The sequence below is a fragment of the Amphiura filiformis genome, unplaced genomic scaffold, assembly GCF_039555335.1.
Source record: "Amphiura filiformis unplaced genomic scaffold, Afil_fr2py scaffold_53, whole genome shotgun sequence".
Classification (NCBI taxonomy): domain Eukaryota; kingdom Metazoa; phylum Echinodermata; class Ophiuroidea; order Amphilepidida; family Amphiuridae; genus Amphiura; species Amphiura filiformis.
In genome coordinates, this window is record NW_027305517.1 from 562,314 (window position 1) to 583,550 (window position 21,237).

A 21,237-nucleotide genomic window follows, 5' to 3' on the forward strand; every position below is an offset into this window, starting at 1 on the left:
CCATACTTGGTACAATGATGGCCTATGACCCCTAGATACATCCTAGGGTACCCCCCGACCCCAAAGGTCAAAGGTCATGGGCTACAGGGGGCAATATGTGTAAAATTTCAAACAGCTCTAGCTCAACTACTATAGCGCCCTCAGGGTTCATACTTGGTACAATGATGGCCTATGACCCTAGAAGTATGCTATGCTAGCCGCAACCCCAGAGGTCAAAGTTCATATGCTTTAAAAAGCAAAATAGGTACGACCGGTTAACACAGTGTATCGCAATAGGTAGCATTTTGGTAGCTACCTGTATTTGCAATGATGAAGGCTTCAAATATACGTCAAAGACTTAAAGGGACACAATGTTTTGGGATTAAAGGGGTATTCTCCAGTCTGGTGGTGTTTCAGAGAGAGTGACGGTCTGATGGAGTATAAGAGAGTGATGGCTTGGTGGGGTATTAGAGAGAGTTTGGGCCAGCCTGGTGGTGTTTTAGAGCGAGTGAGTGTCTGGTGGATTATAAGAGAGATTGAGGGTCTGGTGAGGTATTAGAGAGAGTGTGCGCCAATCTGGGGGTGTTTTAGAGCTAGTGAGTGTCTGGTGGAGTATAAGAGAGAGTGAAGACTTGGTGGGGTATTAGAGAGAGTATGGGTCAACATGTTGGTGTTTTAGAGCGAGTGAGTGTCTGGTGGAGTATAAGAGAGAGTGATGGCTGGGTGGGGTATTAGAGAGAGTTTGGGTCAGCCTGGTGGTGTTCTAGAGCGAGTGAGTGTCTGGTGGAGTATAAGAGAGAGTGAAGACTTGGTGGGGTATTAGAGAGAGTATGGGTCAACATGTTGGTGTTTTAGAGCGAGTGAGTGTCTGGTGGAGTATAAGAGAGAGTGATGGCTGGGTGGGGTATTAGAGAGAGTTTGGGTCAGCCTGGTGGTGTTCTAGAGCGAGTGAGTGTCTGGTGGAGTATAAGAGAGAGTGAAGACTTGGTGGGGTATTAGAGAGAGTATGGGTCAACATGTTGGTGTTTTAGAGCGAGTGAGTGTCTGGTGGAGTATAAGAGAGAGTGATGGCTGGGTGGGGTATTAGAGAGAGTTTGGGTCAGCCTGGTGGTGTTTTAGAGCGAGTGAGTGTCTGGTGGCGTATAAGAGAGAGTGAGGGTCTGGTGGGGTATTAGAAAGAGTGTGTGCCAGTCTGGTGGTGTTTTAGAGCGAGTGAGTGTCTGGTGGAGTATAAGAGAGAGTGAGGGTCTGGTGGGGTATTAGAGAGAGTGTGGCCCAGTCTGGTGGTGTTTTAGAGCGAGTGAGTGTGGAGTATAAGAGAGAGGGTCTGGTGGGGTATTAGAGAGAATGTGGTCCAGTCTGGTGGTGTTTTAGAGAGATTGATGTCTGATGAGGTATAAGAGAGAGTGAAGGCTTGGTAGGGTATTAGAGAGAGTTTGGGTCAGCCTGGTGGTGTTTTAGAGCGAGTGAGTGTCTGGTGGCGTATAAGAGAGAGTGAGGGTCTGGTGGGGTATTAGAAAGAGTGTGTGCCAGTCTGGTGGTGTTTTAGAGCTAGTGAGTGTCTGGTGGAGTATAAGAGAGAGTGATGGCTTGGTGGGGTATTAGAGAGAGTTTGGGTCAGCCTGGTGGTGTTTTAGAGAGAGTGAGTGTATAGTGGAGTATAAGAGAGAGTGGGGGTCTGATGGGGCATTAGAGAGAGTATGGGTCAGCCTGATGGTGTTTTAGAGCGAGTGAGTGTCTGGTGGAGTATAAGAGAGAGTGAGGGTCTGGTGGGGTATTAGAGAGAGTGTGGTCCAGTCTGGTGGTGTTTTAGAGCGAGTGAGTGTCTGGTGGAGTATAAGAGAGTGATGGTCTGGTGGGATGTTAGAGAGAGTGTAGGCCACGGGCATAGATATTCGTGTTTGGTCAAACACAACTGGTTTCTAGTTTTATTTTGTTGTGTTTTTTTTGGGCCAAAATTATTTGTGCGGAAAAAGTGAAAAACATTTGCAATTTTCTTTCTATTACTGTTATATTGTGAAAAACTGTACAGCTGTGGTGTTAGTCCAATATGTTAGGAAAACTTTCACTCGCAAGGGTGACAGTCACCGACAGTTCTTGTCGCGATTTCGTCTTTTTATTTGTCACAGACGACTTGACCTTTTGAGGTCATTTGTAGACTTTTTAACCAGTCGTTCTGTTTTAACAACAGTTCACCCTATAAAAATATAAACTTCGATGTACGGGTTGCGAAACTTTCTTGCCACCAATCGTGAAGTTTTTGTACGGCGCTTCCCGATTTCTTCTAATCGGTGGTTCGGCGGTGTCTGAAAACCGGCGGGATTCTGATTAGCTGTCTTGGTATAAACACGGGGATTTTCAGTTACGACATCGGTGTACGTTGACGGTCATAGTTTTTGCGGTAAATTTGATTCACTATAAACAGCACCAGTTGCGGTCGTAAACATGGTAAACGATGTGTTCAAAACTCGTATATTTAAACACACTTTATGGGTAAACCAGATTATAGCTGTATTATTCCTGCGTATTTGTATATTTTATCATATACACCATCTGTCTTTGTTATTTTCTGAAAATTATTTTGGTAGCCAAATCCGAGTAATTTTCAAAAAAGTAGATACGATCAGTGTTGCACAGAGCCCTCGTATTGTTTGACTTTCCGACCTCTTAAGTTAAGGGATGGGGTATGTACGTTTGGACAATATTTATTGTGAGACATTAGAGCACATCAGACATATCGAATTGCATTCTGAATACGAAGAATGTCTTTCTGATATCAAATAATTTTGATTTTTTGAAATTAGCAATGTAATACACATTTTATGGCAAATCATTAAATATTGATATTTTTGATATTTAACCGTACTCGAAGTAAACTTTATAAATCTGATGATTTATACTTAAAGTGTATGTAGGTGGGATGAAAAGCCGACGATCAATTTTTCCCAAAACACCAAAAAAATTGGTCTTAACATACACTTTAAGAATATATCATTGGATTTATAAAATTTACTTCGAGGACTGTTATATATCAAAATGTGAAAAATATCAAATTTTAATAATTTGTCATAAAATTTGTATTATATCGTGAATTTCAAAAAATTCTTTGATATCAGAAAGACATTCTTCGTATTCAGAATGCAATTCGATATGTCTGATGTGCTCTCATGTCCCACAAAAATACTGTCAAAACGCTCAAAACGCTCATTCCAGATCCCTTAATGAAACATCACGTTGCAAAGCCATTAATTATTCATGAATTTGATTTCAAACTTAGATTACAGTTGAAGCATCTTGGTGAGCTTGGCGGGCTAGATGTTGACCCGCATTTGGAACACAAGTTGGATTCCTCCTTCATTGCGACTACTAGATCGGACGGCTGGACTACCAAGGCTACGTCCTTTTTTCCTCTATGGAGTAGTGTTTCCACCTGATAAAGTATAGAGGAACGCATGAAATAATCAATGAGATGCGGAACTATAAGATAATTTCTTTTCATTTTATTTTCAGTATTATGATAAAAATTTGCATTCGTTCATGCGCACACACCGACAGTACATCGCCATGACGTTTACTTGGTTTTAATCTCAAAGGCTTTTGGAAAATTCCGAAATGGTCAATTGACCTTTTCCGTAATTCCCATAATTCCATGCGTTAGACCTGGGATGTCGTCATTTGAGGCGACGTGACGTCAAATGACGACATCTGGGGTCTAACCGCAGGGAATTATGGGATTTACCGAAAAGGTAATTACTGATATAATATCCAACTAACCTCTTTAGTATTTGCATAGAAGTTAACAGGTTGCCAGTTGATTTCAGTTATCGCCCAATCAACTAATGTCCCCGCAGTAATGACTCCAGTAGTCTTCAACTTTAAATTAGTGGAAGATCCAAACGCTCCGGACGCTGATATGGATTTTATCTGCAGTTGAATAATTTAGGTTTTGATTTTAGTACTTGCATATCATAAGCTAATACTAATATAATTGTGATCATGTTCCCCATATATGTTTAACAAAAGCGACTACTATTGTAGGCCCAACTAGTTGTGATGTGAATCTTCTCTTTGGCCTGTTTTAGGCCACACTTATCCTAATTTGGGCCCATTTTGTCGTTAGAATTGCTACAGTTCCCCGTTATACACCTGCGTGGAGTGGAACAAGCAAGAAAAGTTTTTTGCGTAAGTTACAACACGCTAGCCCTGACGGGGCTCGAACCCGCAACCTCACTATGAACACGCAGTTCTGATACTTTCTACTTGGAAAATGACGAACAACAATTTCTTCTGCTGCATTCCACGTAACTCATCTTCTTATGGTAGTCGTTTTAGCTTGCAATTCTAAGCTCGGTTCGGATCCGGCCAGATGCAACAGGTCGTTTCAACGTTATGTGTGCTGACCACCCTGGGGAAAAATTAAAATGTGTTCATCATACAAACACAGAAATATTAAAAAGTATAATAAATTCAACTTACGATGTTATTTTCCACTTTGATGCCTAAATCTTGGTCTGGAAATGTCACGGTTGTTTGATGGGATCATTTATTAGATTTTTAAACAAAACATCATGTACAACCAAATTTTAGGATTAAACAGCTAAAGGTGATATCATACTAATGTATACAGATGCTTTTGAGTCATTCTCAACTTTAATTTCCCCTCTTTTACAAAATTAGTCACTTTTATAGCATATTTTAAAGCCTTTTCGGATATAAAATGTATCTATTAATGACAAAATTGGTGGCGCTATTTAGTTACTGGAAATTACTCTTTCAAGCTATTAATAGAAAAAATTCCTTGTATTGTTTGATAAAATATGTTTATAAAATGTCCTTGTTGCTTGTGTCATCTATTCCAGCTGTTTTATTGGCAGTATTAATGACCTACCCCTTGCAAATAAAGAAATATGATTTCATTTAAATAGCGCCATCTATAGTTTGCATTTAGTTAATAATGAAGCCAATTCTATATACATCAAACAACCGTGATGTACGGTTGACGATTAGTGCCATAGCATGTGGAGCCCTTCTTAACGTCAAGCGAACCTGATAAGAAAGAAAAAGAAATGCGTGGAATGAGGCTGTCTATTGTAATACAATTATGTGAAGCACGTTTTTCGGATATCCGCCCGCTATTTCGACGGTTCGCGATAGTGTGAAAACTGTGAAAAATAAGTTTCGCTATGTCGAATATGAAATACAAGAAGGTAGTACCGTACTTAATGGTTATGGTTAGAGTTTATGGAGTTGAGAGTAGGTTAGCTATAGCAAACCCTATATGTGACCATCCTCCACAACTGAGCCCGGATGTCGCCAGTGCCACTATTGAGATATGCTCCATTGAGCTTAACAATAAACAATAGGAAACAAAGGATTTATTGAATGTTTTATTGATTTTTGACTACTTAAATGTCAAGTACTATAGACATGATATACATCATTTTAAAGCTAATTTCAAGCAGAATATTTTGGTTGAATATCTCAAAAATGATGATTGGTGACTTCAGGGCTCAGTTGTGCTGGATGGACACATATTGGACATAGTAAACCTTCGACATTGAAGGCTGTAACCGTTTCTCGGGGCTGTATGTAGGCCGCAGGTGGGGTTCCTCCTAGTTGAAGGTATGCGTGGATGTGCCATGGTTTTGGGGTACCATTTCAGCGATTATATCGATGGGCGAGTTTTCTGTGGAGACCAATGTGCCCAATTGGAAGTCTGTGAACGGAAGTCTATGAAAAAAATAATTATGATAAAATATTATGGATGATCTGAAAGCCGTGCATCGTTGTGAACTTTACCACAAATGCGCCCAACTGGGCGTATTTGTCAGAAAGTGCCCTTAAAAGCACCCAATTGGGGGTAAATTGATGTTTCTTGGTGCTTTTATGTGAAAAACTGATATTCTGATGGGTTGCAAAAACAGCAAAAAGTAGGTAGGGCCTATAGAGAAAACACACCGACATCGCCTGGTTAATAATTACATAAACCATGACACTGAAATGAATACACGGGATCGATACACGTAAATGTGCTATGCACGATTGATATTCAGACGATAAATCTTTGGATACCGGGTAGAAAATGATGAATATCTCCCGTAAATGATTTCGTATAAAGAAACCAGATCTGGTTCCTTGCACTTGAACATATTATGTTCAACGGATATTATCGTCGTTAGCTAGCGTCTTTAGAAACTAGCGTGCGCCTTGAGCTGAAAATGTGACCAAAATTCAGATTTTAAATAGCGCAGCGTAGACCCTCGTGGAGGTAGTCTCGGGCTAGACTGTATGTGGCTATCACGAACATACAGGATCGACGAGTGTCAGACCGACTGACACAAACTGGCTGTGTAGGAGACTATCGTAGAGGCAGTCTAAGCAGATGACAATGGCGTATGTATGCTCGCTGACCGTACAGAGGTCAGACACAGGCTAATGTCATTAGCCTTAGCCGGATGTCCTTCAGCCCATAACTATTAAACAGGTCGAAACACAATGGCCATGCGTGGCTGTGGATTCAACCTACCATGGCATTTTCTGCCATGAAGATATCGGGGCGATGACACTGTGGAAAAGTCAATATCGGAAAGTCCGTGTGGCACATCCCCGTAATTTGTTTCGAAGACAACCCCCTCCTCCGTATTTACGTATACACCTCGGGTCTACACAAAACAATTTAAGAGTAGTTGTTTAAATTTAGCAGATGATAAATAACCACTTGCAAAATATAAAACAGTAGTTTGAAAATTCTTGACAACTTAAAGCAGGAAATCGTCACAAGAATCACAGTGTAGAAAAAAAGAATTTCATAGACGCCGAAACGTCCACAGCGAGTACCAATTTCTTAAGGTAGAAATATGTGATGCGTTGATCAAGCAAAATCAGTCGGAACTCGGAAATATTAAATTTTCAGTTATAGGATAGTAAACAGCATTTACAAAGCTGGATATTGCAGAAAACCCTTTGAAATTGAACAACCAGTTCCAAAGATATGAGCAATTAAACAGGAAACAAAATACTCCATTTGTTTGGCTCTATATCGAAATCAATATTTCCGAGTTCTGACCGATTTTGCTTGATCGCATTACCATTACATACAAATTAGTCAACTACATTTTGCAAAGTTGTATACCTCAGTATCTATGGAAGATAGCACATTATGAACGAAGTTGACATCATGACCTTTGACCAATATATCATTCACTTTAATAAGCTCATCTCCAGGGTGTAACTGTTGTTCTAGTGCTATGCCTCCTGATGACTCCCATGAACATATCCTGCAAGATAATTATTGAAAGATAACATTATGGTTAATCAACCTGGTCTCCATACTAAACTGCCGTATATAGTCAGTCTACAAATGATCTTAAAATGATGAAATACGGCAGTTTAAGATATCATAAATAGCGCCCTCTCTTGAGCTACAGCGGTTCCCGTACCATAGCTGAATTGAGTTCAGCTATTAAACGTTACTAAAACGTTAATATTTGACAGTAAAATAGTTGGATGAGATAGGTGCATATTTCAACAAGCTTAAACTATAACTCAACCCCGATATCATGGAGTAAAAAGTAAGTTATAGTGAGTTATACCGGCCTCGTGCCTGCCGGCCCTGTGGCTTTTTTGTTTTTGTTTTTGATACTGGGCCTTTAGAGTAAATTGGCTATAAATTACTAATTCATTTTATTTTATTAGCTTAGAAATGCCACATCCTGGTAATACCCCGGGGGTAATACGTCAATCAACTTACCATATCGATCCTTTAATCTTGGCAAAGTGTAACCGTTTACCCGCCTGCAGATCCGATTTGTGGAACTCAATTGTGACGTACTCTTGTTGCTGTTTGTCAAAAAATCGTCTGTGCAAAACAAACAAACAAACAAATATGAAACAAACAAACAAACAAGCAAACAAAGAACAAAATAAAATATAGAAAATGAATCAAGGAAGCGATGTTTTAGAAATAGAAAGAACGATTGAACCAATTCTGTTATCATATTGCACAATACTGATATTATGGATATAAATTCTGGTTTCTATTGTTTAAACTTTACCTGGGATTTTATAAATGTGTTTTGCTTTAACACTAATATTATCTACATATTCGCGAGAAATCCCTCTCATGTGTAACGGGTCGGGTACAGGATAAGATATTTGCCCTTTTCAGTCTTCGAATATGTATCCTTTTCGTATCTTTTTGTTAATGTTGTTGGGAAGTCATAATAATAATATCTGTCATAAACTCCTCCTATTTATTGCCACAGATTTGAAGGAATTGCACCCCACCCCATTCAAAATGTTCTTGCACCCGCTCTGGGTATCATCAACATCAAATCTTAATAAATGGCAAACCGCTGTTCGAAGTATAGTCAAACAATTGTGAAGGGAGTTATTGGTTATATTTTATAGGCCAAATTGTGTGCCAAAATCGCCTACTCCATCCTCATTGGCTTGCGATTGTTTTAATTGCCCTTTTGGGGCTTACAAACCCCCTCTCCCCTAACCCCTCGGGCACGTTTTAAGATCATCAGTGATAAGGGCCAGGAAAGCTTTATGGTTACGGGTTAGGATTATGTTATGGGTTAGGGTTAGAATTGGGGACAAGATTACGATTGGGTTTAGGTTTATGGCGTATGGCTAACAGGCTGACGACATCACTGCTCCATTTCTTTATAGACAACCAAGCTGAATTTACACTCCATCCGAAGCGTCAAATGTGTGGTAACTCGCTTCTTGTAGCGTTGGGAAAAGCGTGTTACCTTATTAGTCAAAAGCAATCGCTCGTTGCTCAGCGATGAAGTCTAAATTCAGCTTATCAGAGATACCGATATAAGAAAGATACAACAGACCTCAAACAAGCGTGATTGGTAATCCCATCACGAGCAGGTAACGGTGGAGACGACCGTCTGCCATCATTGGATGATCTGCCGCTGTATTTGATTTCAAGGTTACGCGGTCTTGAGTGAACAGGTTGAAAGGTGTTTTCTTTACTACGCAGTGTATTTGCTGCATCATTGCTGGTTGGCGTATCCCATTGGAGTGGGCGTGATGACGATCTCAGCGCATTATACGTGGGATAATACTGGTGTGGCTGTACAACGTCGCAAACAGAGTTCTCTCTGCTACGGAGTGGACTTAATGCATCTACAGATTTCAAGTTCCCGGATTTTGGATTTCGCAGTTTTACCTCAGGCTCCTGGTATGGGCTCTGATAAGCGCCAGATTCGATAGATATATATTCACTATTGCGACCAACTCTTCTGTTTCTTGCTGCGGCACCTGTACTGAAAATCTGATCATCATAAGCTACTGGGTCCAGTGCCGTTGCTCCACGATTCAGAAGAGCCATGTACATGTGATCTTCCTGGGTGAACTCTTCTATCCTGACTTCATAATGGTCAGTGTCGACATGCCGTTGGTGAACTGGGATATTATCGACATAGTTAGTGTCGACAAGGTTATCGACATGATTGTTGAATTCTTGAGGGTTGTTCACATCAATACTGTCTTTATTGTGCTCCTTGAGATCTGTACATGGTACAGGAGCTTTAATCGATGAACCATCGGGGTAGAAGCTTGGTTCTAAACGTTCATCTGTTATGAAGAATATAAATATGACGAAAAAATATAAGTTTTAGGTATTAAGTGTAAGTGTCCCTGACAACCGTAACTCCTTCTTCACTGAACCCGTAAAAATAAAGATTTTAGCATAAGCAAAAAGCTCCAATTTGTCTACGGTACGGCACACGTGTGTGTGTGTGGAGAGTCTCTCTGGGTATAGTAGAGAGATTGCGATCTCCAAACGTAGCATCGAACGTACGTGGAATCTATTCAAAATCCCGTTACAGGAGAGTGGTTTGTAATAGATTCCACGTACGTTCGATACGTAAGTTTGGAAATTGCACTCTATCAATAGTAGCTCAACTTGATCGAACGTTAATATCCCCTTAATTGTGTAATACGTGCAAATTGTAAGAATAAACAGACCTACAACTTCAAAAATTTCTGTGCGATATTATTTGGAACTATTTTGTTTGCTCCAGCTTACTATGTCTGGTGAGTTCACCGGTCATGTTCAATTCTTAGTCTCTAACAAGACCGGCATACTTACCTTCGCCAATTTTTACAAGGGAACGACCTTTTTTTACATGCGTGAACGACTAGTCACTATATGACGTCACTCCCTCGAGCAAGCGAATCGGACCATATAGAATAGGCCTAGTCTACACACGCTATGCAATAAAAACAAACCAGACCGTTTAAATAGTAATGCTTGAAGTGGCAGCCATATTGAATCTCTGACTACACATTCAGAATAACAATTGAATCACCGTTTCGAATCATGTCCGACCATCTGGAATCCATCTGCGAAATATGTTTTGATGATGTAGTATTGCACAGGGTCTATGCTGTATTTGACTGATATAAGCCTACCTGTTGGGCTGCTTTCTGTACTCTTCGACGATAATGACCATTCACTTGATATACTAGAACGACTTCCGTCTGAACTCGGAGTAGATACAGTCGCATCTTTTTCCTGGAACAGAATTGAAAATACAGCGGATAATAGACCCAACAAAAGTAGGAAGAATATTGCATATGCAAAATGTACATTTATGCTGTTATTCGGGTTGTAAAATTATAGACTTTGACGGAGTGGTTGCGAGTTCGAGCCTCGCCATTATTGTCAGTATTTGCTTGATCTAAAGTAAATTAAATATCAGTTTGTAAAGTGTAACCCTGTTTTTTCTTGGGCTATGTGATTTTATATATCTATATAGATCTGCTCTCGTGAAAAACAAATCTCACATATGGAGAAACTCCAAAACTGGTGAACAAAATGCTCCCTTGTCGCTTCAAACACCTATGATTTACCTCTGCTTGATCTTCAATGCCCATATTTTGAAATACATTTTCTGCCACAGCCACCGATGCTGACTTATCTTGCCTCAGCGGGGACACGCGTGGGGGCGCTCTGCTCTGTTATTCCCCCTCTCCTTGTGATTGAGTTATCATGTTCCTTCCATCCAAGAGCTGTGAGAGGAGTCAGCAAGGCCTTGTACCACTCTTCCATTTCGTGCCTGGAAAAAAAAATTAAAGGGCTAGAATTTTATGACATTTGCACCAAAGACCCTTACTTACTACTTACTGCTCCCTTAACCGGCTTAGTCGTCGGGGCACCACTGATGACGTCTTGACAATCTCTCCCCGTCTGTTCCTGTCTTCTAATGCCCTCTGTGGGGTTGCAAAGTTCAGGTCAGTCTATTCTCGTATGTTGTCTTCCCATCTCTTTTTCTTTCTTCCTTTTCTTCTTGAACCATCCACTGTACCCTGCATGATTGTCTTTGCTAAACCAGACGAGCGAGAGATGTGGCCACCGATGGGAACAACGGCTTGCTTCACCATGTTCTTCTCCTCCAGTGCTTGTATTCTCTTTCCCATGCAGGTCTGCTGCCGGTGACAGTGTCCACGATTCACAAGCATAAAGGAAGATGCGAGGATGCGCATTAGTTTGATTTTGAACACAGTGAGATGTTTTTGTCTCTCCATAAGCCTCAGTTTTGCCATGGCACTGGTTGTTTGTGTGCTCCTGGAGAGCACTTCAGGTTTTCACCCTTCATCTGAAATAATCGCACCAAGATATTTGAAGCTGGTTACTTTGCCTAATCTTTGTTCACTTATTTCCACTGTTTCATCGATTCCTGTTGGGCTGTTGGTCATCAGCTTGGTCTTTTCTGCGCTTATTTCCATTCCACACCTCTTTGATGTTTGATGGAGGTTATTAATCAGGGACTTTAGTTCATGCTCACTGCGAGCTAAACCATCTATAACATAAGCGAATCGAAGATTAGATACTGCTCTGCCTCCAATGCTGACAGTTCCCTCGTGGTTCTCTAGCGCAACAGCCACAATTCTTTCAAGGAATATGTTTAATAGTGTTGGTGATAGCGGGCATCCTTGTCTAACCCCGGCTGTTGTTTGAAGCCCGGTTTGAAGCCATTGGCCAATGTTACCGACCCGCGCAGCACTGCACTCATACATTCATAAGTTCTCAGTGGTGGGTCCAAAGCGCTGCATGCCATACCCTATCGAACGCCTTCTTAAAGCCAATGAAGACATGATATATGTCCTGCTGGTGCTGGAGATTTTTTTTCACACTTTATTCTAAGGTTGAATATCTATTCTGTGGTACTCCTTCCTGCTCTGAAGCCTGCCTGTTCTTCAGAGATGATGTTCTCCGCCAGCGGGGCAGGGGAAAATGTTTTTTACTTTTTTAAACTTTTTTTTTTTTCGTTTTGACTGACTGGTATAAACCAACGTCGGGGAATTTCCCCCCCCCCCACCTCCCCCGACACACACCCACCCCTACACACTGAATTTAGCCGTTGATTCATCAGAATAATAATAATATAATATTGCAGACAGATTCTTTACTTTTAAGCTACTGATATGTCTCAAAAGAGAACGGTATAGCTTACAAAAAAGCTTTCGTCACCTGTGTCTCTGGTTCTGACGAAGTCAGAGTCACATCTGACGAAAGCGCGACCATTCACACAGGGACTGCAAATGTTTGAAATATGTGACCGTCCACCACGAATGAGAACCGTAAATGTCCTCAATTGTATTCTGAGTTACAGTGTAAAATGGGCATGAAGGTCATATTCATAGGTATTTCAATTTGGTGCTACGTGTATCTCATTAAATGAGGTACACGTAGCACCAAATTGAGGTGAAACTTACGTAAGTGATGCACAATAAAATAGGCTATTCGCCATATTTTAAATGGTTTAATTCTTTTTTCTGCGACACCCTGTATGTGACGCCCTATACATAATAATTGCAGCTACCTGGTGTCAGCCTTCAAGTAAACCACATCATTTTCACTTTTGAGGCAGATGATGAAATCATATCTGTGTTTTTCGATGGTACAGTTTCGTTCCTGCATCGTCACATCGTTTAGATCCTTCAGATGGATGCGAGTTTTCTCCAAACCAGGGCGCTCTACTTTAATATCACCTCCTTTCAGGTGGCACTTTCGCTGCAAGTAAAAAATATATTATACAAATTTTATTATAGAATTTGGTAAAGGCTGATGCTGATGTTTATGATTTTTACATTAACAATGCGGATGCAGACAATTATTACTCGTATTACGAAGTTGCAAAAAGATGCTTTTAGAAGTTGAAAAAATTGTGTGCAAATTTGAACAAGTTGCCTTAAAACATAACTGTATTCAAACTTACACAATTTTTTCTCTACTATGATGATGATGTGATGATGATGATGATGATGATGATGATGATGGTGATGATACTTTATTTATTATTTATTTATTTCAACTTTCTTTATACAGGGTAGCTCCTTCAGTGTAAAAGCACTGCTATTCTTGGAGGCCCTGTGACATACATGTACAGGTGTAATTCACTTAAATACATTTATTACACAAATATTACAAGAAAAATATGCAATACCAAATTACAATGTATAAATAAATTACAAGAATCATGAAAAATATGATAATCAATGAACAGTGTGGATTGTGAGAGCTCTTGATTTAAATTCACTTAGGCTCAAGGAAATATAATTAGTGCGAGTGTCAACATCAACAGAACTATTCCACAGATTTGCTGCTCTCGCCTGAAACAATCTCTTACCAGAGTTATTGTTAAATTGAGGAACAACAAGTGAATTGGAGGAAGTACCTCTTGTGACATGATCATGAGTGAATTTGGTAAATGAAAATTTGGAACAAAGATAATCAGGAGCTCTGCCAGTAAGGCATTTAAATAACATAATATGAATATGATTATTCCACCTTTTATCTAGTTTAAGCCACTTGAGAGAAGACATCATTGAATCAATATTAGTTCTGATATCAGCAGAAAGAATAATTCTGGCAAGGTTGTTCAAGAGAATTTGTAACTTACTTGACAGAGTAAGTGAACAGTTGGACCAAACATGACTGCAATAATCAAAATGTGGCATGACAAGAGAATCAGCAAGTTTTTTGAAAATATAATTTGGAAGATAATATTTCACGCGACGAATAACACCACAACGTTTAGAAACGTTGGAAGCAATTAAATCTATATGATGTGACCAAGTCATGTGACTATCAAAAATAATTCCAAGATATTTGAAGTTGTCAACTCTCTCAATAGTCTCACCCTCATAAATTAAAGAAATATTTTGGTACTTACTAAGATTTTGAGGGGTACCAAAAAGCATCAATTTAGTTTTGCTGATATTCAAAGTGAGGTGGTTCTTTTTAAAATTGAGACTGTTTTGAAGACATAAAGGATCTGATGAGCTAAGAAGCAATGAAGTATCTTCAGCATACATTACTGTTTTACATATAACACTATCAGGCAGATCATTTACAAAAATAATAAATAATAAAGGACCTAATATAGACCCTTGTGGAATTCCAATGTTAATTGGTTTTAAATCTGATAAAGAACTGCCTACTTTTACTGACTGCATTCTACTTATGAGATACGATTTGAACCAGTTGAGTTCAATGTCCCTGATGCCAAACTTCTTGAGCTTATTAAGAAGAAGACTGTGATTGACAGTGTCAAAGGCTTTCTTAAGATCAAGAAATATGGCACCAGTTACCTTTCCCTCGTCCATGTTCATAAGAATAAAATCTTCAACATCAATAACTGTTGTTGCAGTAGAATATTGTGAACGAAAACCAGATTGTGATGGATTTAGAAAATTATTTACAGACAAATAAGAATACATTTGATCATGAACTGCACGCTCAATTATTTTAGAAACAATACTTAGCACAGAAATTGGACGATAATTTTCAACATTAGATTTACAACCAGCTTTGTAAATAGGAACAACTTTTGCATTGCATTTTCCAAACAGAAGGAAAAACACCAGTAGCTAAGGAAAGATTACATATATACGCAAGTGATTTACAAACAATAGGAGCAGCAGTTTTGAATAATTTGACATCAATATCATCAAGACCAGGAGATTTGTTATTTGAGAAATTCCAAATTTGATCAAAAACATAATCAGCAGATATACAATAGATGCAGACATACTTGATGAAAGGTCCGTCCGCCCGTAGAAGTTATTAGCTTTAATTTGTTTGGAACTTTGTGGACGTCTTTTGTAACGGAAGACGTTAAGGAAATTTTTAGTCGCTGCGGGAGACGCCGTAGCGGAAAATTAATCACTGCCTCGTCGCAACTGGAGCTAACTGGACATATTTTGCTTCTAAAAGTTCAAAATATAGGCGGCGTTTGCGACAGACGCATTAACATCTTCCCCAGCGGAATACAATTTCCAACGGCGTCTTCCGCTGCGGAAGACGTCATGACAAAACAATCAAAGATAGCGGCGCAAGGAAAATTGGGCCGGACAGTCGGAAATACGACGGCTGGCGCTGGCGCAACGGAGAGCGCCCGCAAAAACGTTTGACTATATCATGTATATTTTGACCTTTTAACATGGTCAGACTTCTTGCGGGCGTCACAGGTTTTGCCGTCGAGACTGACGCTAATGTTTATTTTCCGCCAGCGTCTTCAGCGCGCGACGGCTGAAATTTCCGCCACGTTTCTCCTGCAGAAAACGTCCATAAAACGAACAAATCATCCCCAACAATCATTTGATCGGAAACAACAGAAAAACGCTGCGGAAAAGGAAAACGCAACGTCTGACGCAGCGGTATTTTTTTTTTTTTGCATCTCCCGCTGTAGAAGACGTCAATAAGGCGGAGAAAGCCCCGAGCAAGGCTGATCATTTGATTGAGCGGAGAAAACAAAAGGTCGAAGCAGACATCTGAAAATCGCGATATCTGATAAACGGAAAACGTGACGTCTCAGTGTCTCACGCACAGAGAAATGTCCGCAAAAACGTCCAACTATAATATCTCAGCCTTCATGCTTAATCCAATGTTTTCCGGGCGTTTTTCCTTCTATATACTTTCCGCACAAATGTTTAAATTTGTTCGGAGATTTGTTTTCCACAATTTTAATTAAAAATTCTTAAATGTCTCTTTAACATTTTAACAAGGCTATCATAACGCTAGCTATCATGGTTCGTAGCTGGTATCGCTTTAAACTGGCAATGCAGAAATTGAACTATAGACTATACAGGAAGTTAAACTAGTAAAAAAACAAGCCAGTAGCAGATGTCTTTTCTGGAAGTAGGCTCCTATTATTATCTATACTATGTAGAATACGGTTTCCCTGTGTTTGTGTCCGATACCTTTATTTTTAGGCCTATATAAACCAGATTAGAGTCACTACCGGTACATTTGTCAGGTATTTGGTGAGAGATACTAACTTCAGTTTTAAAGTTCAGTTCCAATATCTAACGTAAGCTGAGATATCCGAGGGGGGAGGGAGGGGTAACACAATATGCCTCACTGTGTTTTAAAATAAGTGCTCCTGCTGCTGCAATTTTCAACTTGGGTATATCTATCTTCAGTAAATCGACAATTATATCCGTAGACACATTGTAATACGATTGACGTTTTGCGTGCTTTTACCGTTTTGCGCGGTCACAGTGCGCGTTGCTGTTTTTCGTATTTCCAAAACGATGAGAAGACTAACCTCTCCCCGATAAAAACCTATACAATGGGAATCTGTTGCGAGCGGAAAATCACAAACATTACAAAAGAGAGAAAAAGGGAGAATGGAAAAGATAGCGTTTGTCGCAGCAGAAAACGCACTAAAACGGAACAGGATTCTAGTGTCCGCTAGCTATGCCGAAGGGTTCGCTAAAAAATAGCCCTATGTGTCGATAATAAGGTTCGCCCAATGACGCGCGCACACACAAGGTTCGCTATGTCCAATGAAAATAAGGTTCCGGCGCTTTGTCCCAATATAAAATAAGGTTCACTAGGTATGTCCAATATGAAAATTTCATATTCGACATAACTATTATTTTCGACTGACACTCTAGTGAACCTAAGCTTCGCATTGATTTTGTACTTACTGAAATTCCAGATTTGAGCTCCTCAGTGTTACAAATATGCATGTGTCGAGGCTTGATGATAGTAGACATGGTAGATGAAGACATCATGTTGTACAAAGCGAATCAATTTTTGACAACAGTAGTGTCCCAGTGTCTTTCAAAATCAGGATAAATACTTTTGATAGCTTCTGATATTTTATCCTTAAAAGTACGATGTTCGTGATTTAGTCCAGAAATGCAATTCTCGTGCATTTGTAGTGCTGAATAATTTGCTTCCATATAGCCCTCCTTATCAAACAAAATGTACCAAGATGTATAATGCATGCGTGAGTTACTAAATTGTTTGTGTCATGATGATAACGCAGTTTGGCAAGCTGACAATGACTAATTGAAATTTTTCTTTATTTCTTAGTATCAGTTTAACAGTTTTTAATTAGACAATTGGAAATCCCATGCATCTATCACCCAAAAGTAAATGTATGCATGAAAAGGTATACATATAATGCATACACATGTCCGCACGTCGAATTAAGGTCAGTGAAACCGGGATCGAAACCTGGCGTTATAAGGTCTCAGGTTGTAAAACCAAAACATTGAGAAAGTCGTGAAATTTTGAAGCGTTTGGAAAGCCCGCGCGGGGTTTTCGACTAGGGTTTTTGTTCGGGGTTTTGGCCAGGAGGTCTTCGTTATAGACACTCAATGGGCTATTCCATTTCAGTCCCATGAAAAGGTTTGACTACCAAAACGATTCTCTTATACCATCTACGCACAGTTTCCACCTCGATACACCCGAATACCATGAATACACAGATATTTCACAGCGAGTCTAGCCTCTGCCGCACTCTGTGTTTATACTACACGGTTGATTGCATAGCATCATAAGAGCTGTGTGAGATCTAGTGGAAAATATGCATCTGTGATTGTTGTTTTTTTGTCAAAACCTGACATCGAACGAAAGATAGTTAACACCCCACCCCATAAAAACACTTTTTTTCATTTAATAGGTCAACAGATAACGCAATTCAATGTTTAAAGCCAGACGAATGTGGTAAATCTGTTGAAAACGACATATCCAAGCACAATTCTTGACCAAAATGTAGGTTTTAAAAGTCAAAAGTGTAAGTGTTCCTTACAATATTTTTCAAAATTTATGTCATTAAATGAAAGAGTATACACTTGTATTATCCACATACTAGCTTCATTTCAATGATCAATGGCCAATTCTCTTTAAACTGCAAATCTTGTGCAAAAAAGTTATACTATTTTCATCTGTTTTGTTATACGGTTGTAAATTCAATGAACTATGACTTTAAGGTTACACGAAGAAACGTATAAAAAACGTATAAAAGACGTATAAAGTTGTTCTCTAAAACCGCGTTTTCTCAGCAATCAAATATCGCAGCGAGTCAAATGTTGGTGCATGGATGTATCTTAACATTATTTTTGTTTGTTTATACAAATTTTTAGAATCCGTTTGAAAATCCTTCGTTTAAATCATTTTTTACGCACCATGTTCACAAGATCAAAAACACGTTCCATGCAGTTTTTTTCAAATATTCGCTCCGTATAAAACTACGCCGAGTGATTGTTTTCTCCTTTTTTGTATTGTACTACAAATCGACCAAAGAAATAATGTTGCCATGGGGAAGGACCAAAAACAGTACCGATTAAATTTTATTAGCCCGTTTTTGGGAACAATTTTCGAGAATCGTGTACCACAAAACACTGTTATGTTACATTATCGATATCTGGATTGTGGAACATTAATTTTGATTTCCAACTGCCTACATTATTTCTCAAAAGTATGTCGATTCTACGGAAGCTTAAAAGTGCCACCGTAATCTGTAAAAAAGTCGAGATAATTATCCCGGTAAGCCGACTTTCTAGTGATGAAAAGATGAGATAACAAGATCCTGGTTCTGGTCAAGTCGACTTCCTAGTGACCAAAAGATGAGATAACAAGATCCTGGATCTGGTCAAATCGACTTCCTAGTGACCAGAAGATGATATAACAAGATCCTGGATCTGGTCAACTCGACTTCCTTGTGACCAGAAGATGAGATAACAAGATTCTGCATCTGGTCAAATCGACTTCCTAGTGACCAGAAGATGAGATAACAAGATCCTGGATCTGGTCAAGTCGACTTCCTTGTGACCAGAAGATGAGATAACAAGATCCTGGATCTGGTCAAGTCGACTTCCTAAGTGACCAGAAGATGAGATAACCGAAGATCCTGGATCTGGTCAAGTCGACTTCCTTGTGACCAGAAGATGAGATAACAAGATCCTGGATATGGTCAAGTCGACTTCCTAAGTGACCAGAAGATGAGATAACCTGGGTGGGGTTTGTTTGTTTGTTTGTTGGTTTTGTTGTTTAAACGGTCGCCTTCTTTTCTTTTATCTGCGAATATTTTTTTCTCCTTTCTTTCGAGGTAGGCCTACTAGGCCAGCATGATTATGCTCGATTAGCCTGGCTTGAGCACTTTGTTTGAATCTGGCTGGTCCCATCAGGACCCAAGTGTGTCTCCACACGACCGCGACCGTTTAAACAACAAAACAAACAAACCCCACCCAGGCCGGGAAGACGACTGCATCAAGCTGTCTTGACCAGATCCAGGATCTTGTTATCTCATCTTCTGGTCACTTAGGAAGTCGACTTGACCAGATCCAGGATCTTGTTATCTCATCTTCTGGTCACAAGGAAGTCGACTTGACCAGATCCAGGATCTTGTTATCTCATCTTCTGGTCACTAGGAAGTCGATTTGACCAGATCCAGAATCTTGTTATCTCATCTTCTGGTCACAAGGAAGTCGAGTTGACCAGATCCAGGATCTTGTTATATCATCTTCTGGTCACAAGGAAGTCGATTTGACCAGATCCAGGATCTTGTTATCTCATCTGGTCACTAGGAAGTCGACTTGACCAGAACCAGGATCTTGTTATCTCATCTTTTCATCACTAGGAAGTCGGCTTACCGGGATAATTATCTCGACTTTTTTACAGATTACGGTGGCACTTTTAAGCTTCCGTACGATTCCTTTACCATTTGAATTTCACTCCAAATTTAAGCTACTTTTGCAAAAATCGAGGTTTTTCGCCATCGATACCTCCGACATTTACAGCGGTGATGAGATTGTTTATCATAAGAGCCTGGTATGCACTATTCCATAACAGAATCAATCGATTTCACAGATCACTCAGTAGCTCAATCGGTTAGCGCGCTGACTCACGTTCGACTATAATACTATAGTTTTGAGCTGGAAAACTTTGGTACGTGTTCGAGTCCCTATGTGGTCCATTCCATCTATTTTATTTTATTTTTCTCTCACTTTTTTCTTTTTTCTTGTTTGTTTCTTTCTTTCTGACTGCAGCGATTGTTTGTTTTTGCCCTTTTTTTTCATTATATAATTCAGGAATTTTTAGGCTATAGGCCTACTAGTCTAATAGGCGCGGCCTATGAATATATTTTTACAAATTAGATTAACAAAATATTGGTTGTTGGTGTTGTTACTGTTGTTGTAGTTATTGTTGTAGGCCTATATATTACATAATCAGGGTATAAATAGGCATACTAGCTATTATAGCCTATAGAAGCATTGATTTATTTCACGACAGATATCATCCAGGATAGGCCTAATTTTAAAAATTGAAAATTTAGAAAATCCAAAGGAAAATTGCCGAAAACGGCTGCCCACAATCACCCCCCCCCCCATCAGCCCATATGGTCCTATCATGGTCGCCCCTTCCCTATCCCTGCAACATATAGGATGACCCACGAGCCGCGGTTTGTCCGTGGCCCTAGTTCAGATTGATACACTCTTGTACGCGCGAGTTCATTCTTTTCTGCATGGCTGTTTCCATAATTAACTTACGCCCCTCTGGAATCAAGCCTTGAAAATCAATTATATTTAACCTTAAAAGAGCCCTTTACGAATTGATATGACATTACCCCTGTGGAAGATTTAGCTTAGTCTTTCACAGAGGGAGTATGAGTTTCGAATAGAATAGACAGATGGGTATTAAACTTCTATTTAAATTCCCACTCCAGAGTTGTGGAAGATATAGGTAAAGCCATAATACACATGATACATATTGGTTTCATTATGGTTAACCCTGACCAATTACATTTGAAAAACATACTCCCCTGCCTGTGGAAGATATCGCAAATATCATCCACAGGGATAGTGTGGTTTACAACTGGAATAGCCCTACTTAATCATATGCACACAGTTCTGTTCTTTGTCGCGAAGCGGGCAGATAACTAAGCCGATGCGCTCAGGTGTCAATCGGCAAGTTTACGTAAAAGCTGGCAACCA

The 21,237-nt window shown here is 39.6% G+C and overlaps 2 protein-coding genes across 2 annotated transcripts; both read right to left on the reverse strand.

Annotated features, from left to right (window-relative positions):
• Positions 1-3,124: 3,124 nt before the first annotated feature.
• On the reverse strand, positions 3,125-7,877 carry LOC140144416 (uncharacterized). Its single transcript, XM_072166225.1, has 6 exons — positions 7,730-7,877; positions 7,112-7,256; positions 4,968-5,025; positions 4,456-4,496; positions 3,754-3,903; positions 3,125-3,409 (listed from the first exon to the last, which is right to left on the reverse strand). The coding sequence occupies exons 3-6, from the start codon at positions 4,990-4,992 to the stop codon at positions 3,233-3,235; spliced, it is 393 nt and encodes a 130-aa protein (XP_072022326.1). The 5' UTR covers positions 4,993-5,025; positions 7,112-7,256; positions 7,730-7,877; the 3' UTR covers positions 3,125-3,232.
• Positions 7,878-8,794: 917 nt separating this feature from the next.
• On the reverse strand, positions 8,795-17,374 carry LOC140144412 (uncharacterized). Its single transcript, XM_072166221.1, has 5 exons — positions 16,942-17,374; positions 12,828-13,018; positions 10,928-11,060; positions 10,414-10,516; positions 8,795-9,573 (listed from the first exon to the last, which is right to left on the reverse strand). Exons 1-5 carry the CDS (start codon positions 17,026-17,028, stop codon positions 8,795-8,797), a joined length of 1,293 nt encoding a protein of 430 aa, XP_072022322.1. The 5' UTR covers positions 17,029-17,374.
• Positions 17,375-21,237: the final 3,863 nt, after the last annotated feature.

What these genes read in the sequence shown, in the direction of transcription:
- LOC140144416 (XM_072166225.1), bottom strand. Translation starts at nt 4,992, where the DNA reads ATGGCACTAATCGTCAACCGTACAT. An exon ending in ACTAATCGTCAACCGTACAT is followed by an intron (nt 4,497 to 4,967) that starts CACGGTTGTTTG and finishes CAACCGTGACAT; the next exon opens with TTCCAGACCAAGATTTAGGC. An exon ending in TCAAAGTGGAAAATAACATC is followed by an intron (nt 3,904 to 4,455) that starts GTAAGTTGAATT and finishes ATTCAACTGCAG; the next exon opens with ATAAAATCCATATCAGCGTC.
- LOC140144412 (XM_072166221.1), bottom strand. Translation starts at nt 17,028, where the DNA reads ATGATGTCTTCATCTACCATGTCTACTATCATCAAGCCTCGACACATG. An exon ending in AGCTCAAATCTGGAATTTCA is followed by an intron (nt 13,019 to 16,941) that starts GTAAGTACAAAA and finishes TTTTACTTGCAG; the next exon opens with CGAAAGTGCCACCTGAAAGG. An exon ending in TACTTGAAGGCTGACACCAG is followed by an intron (nt 11,061 to 12,827) that starts GTAGCTGCAATT and finishes TTTTTTTTCCAG; the next exon opens with GCACGAAATGGAAGAGTGGT.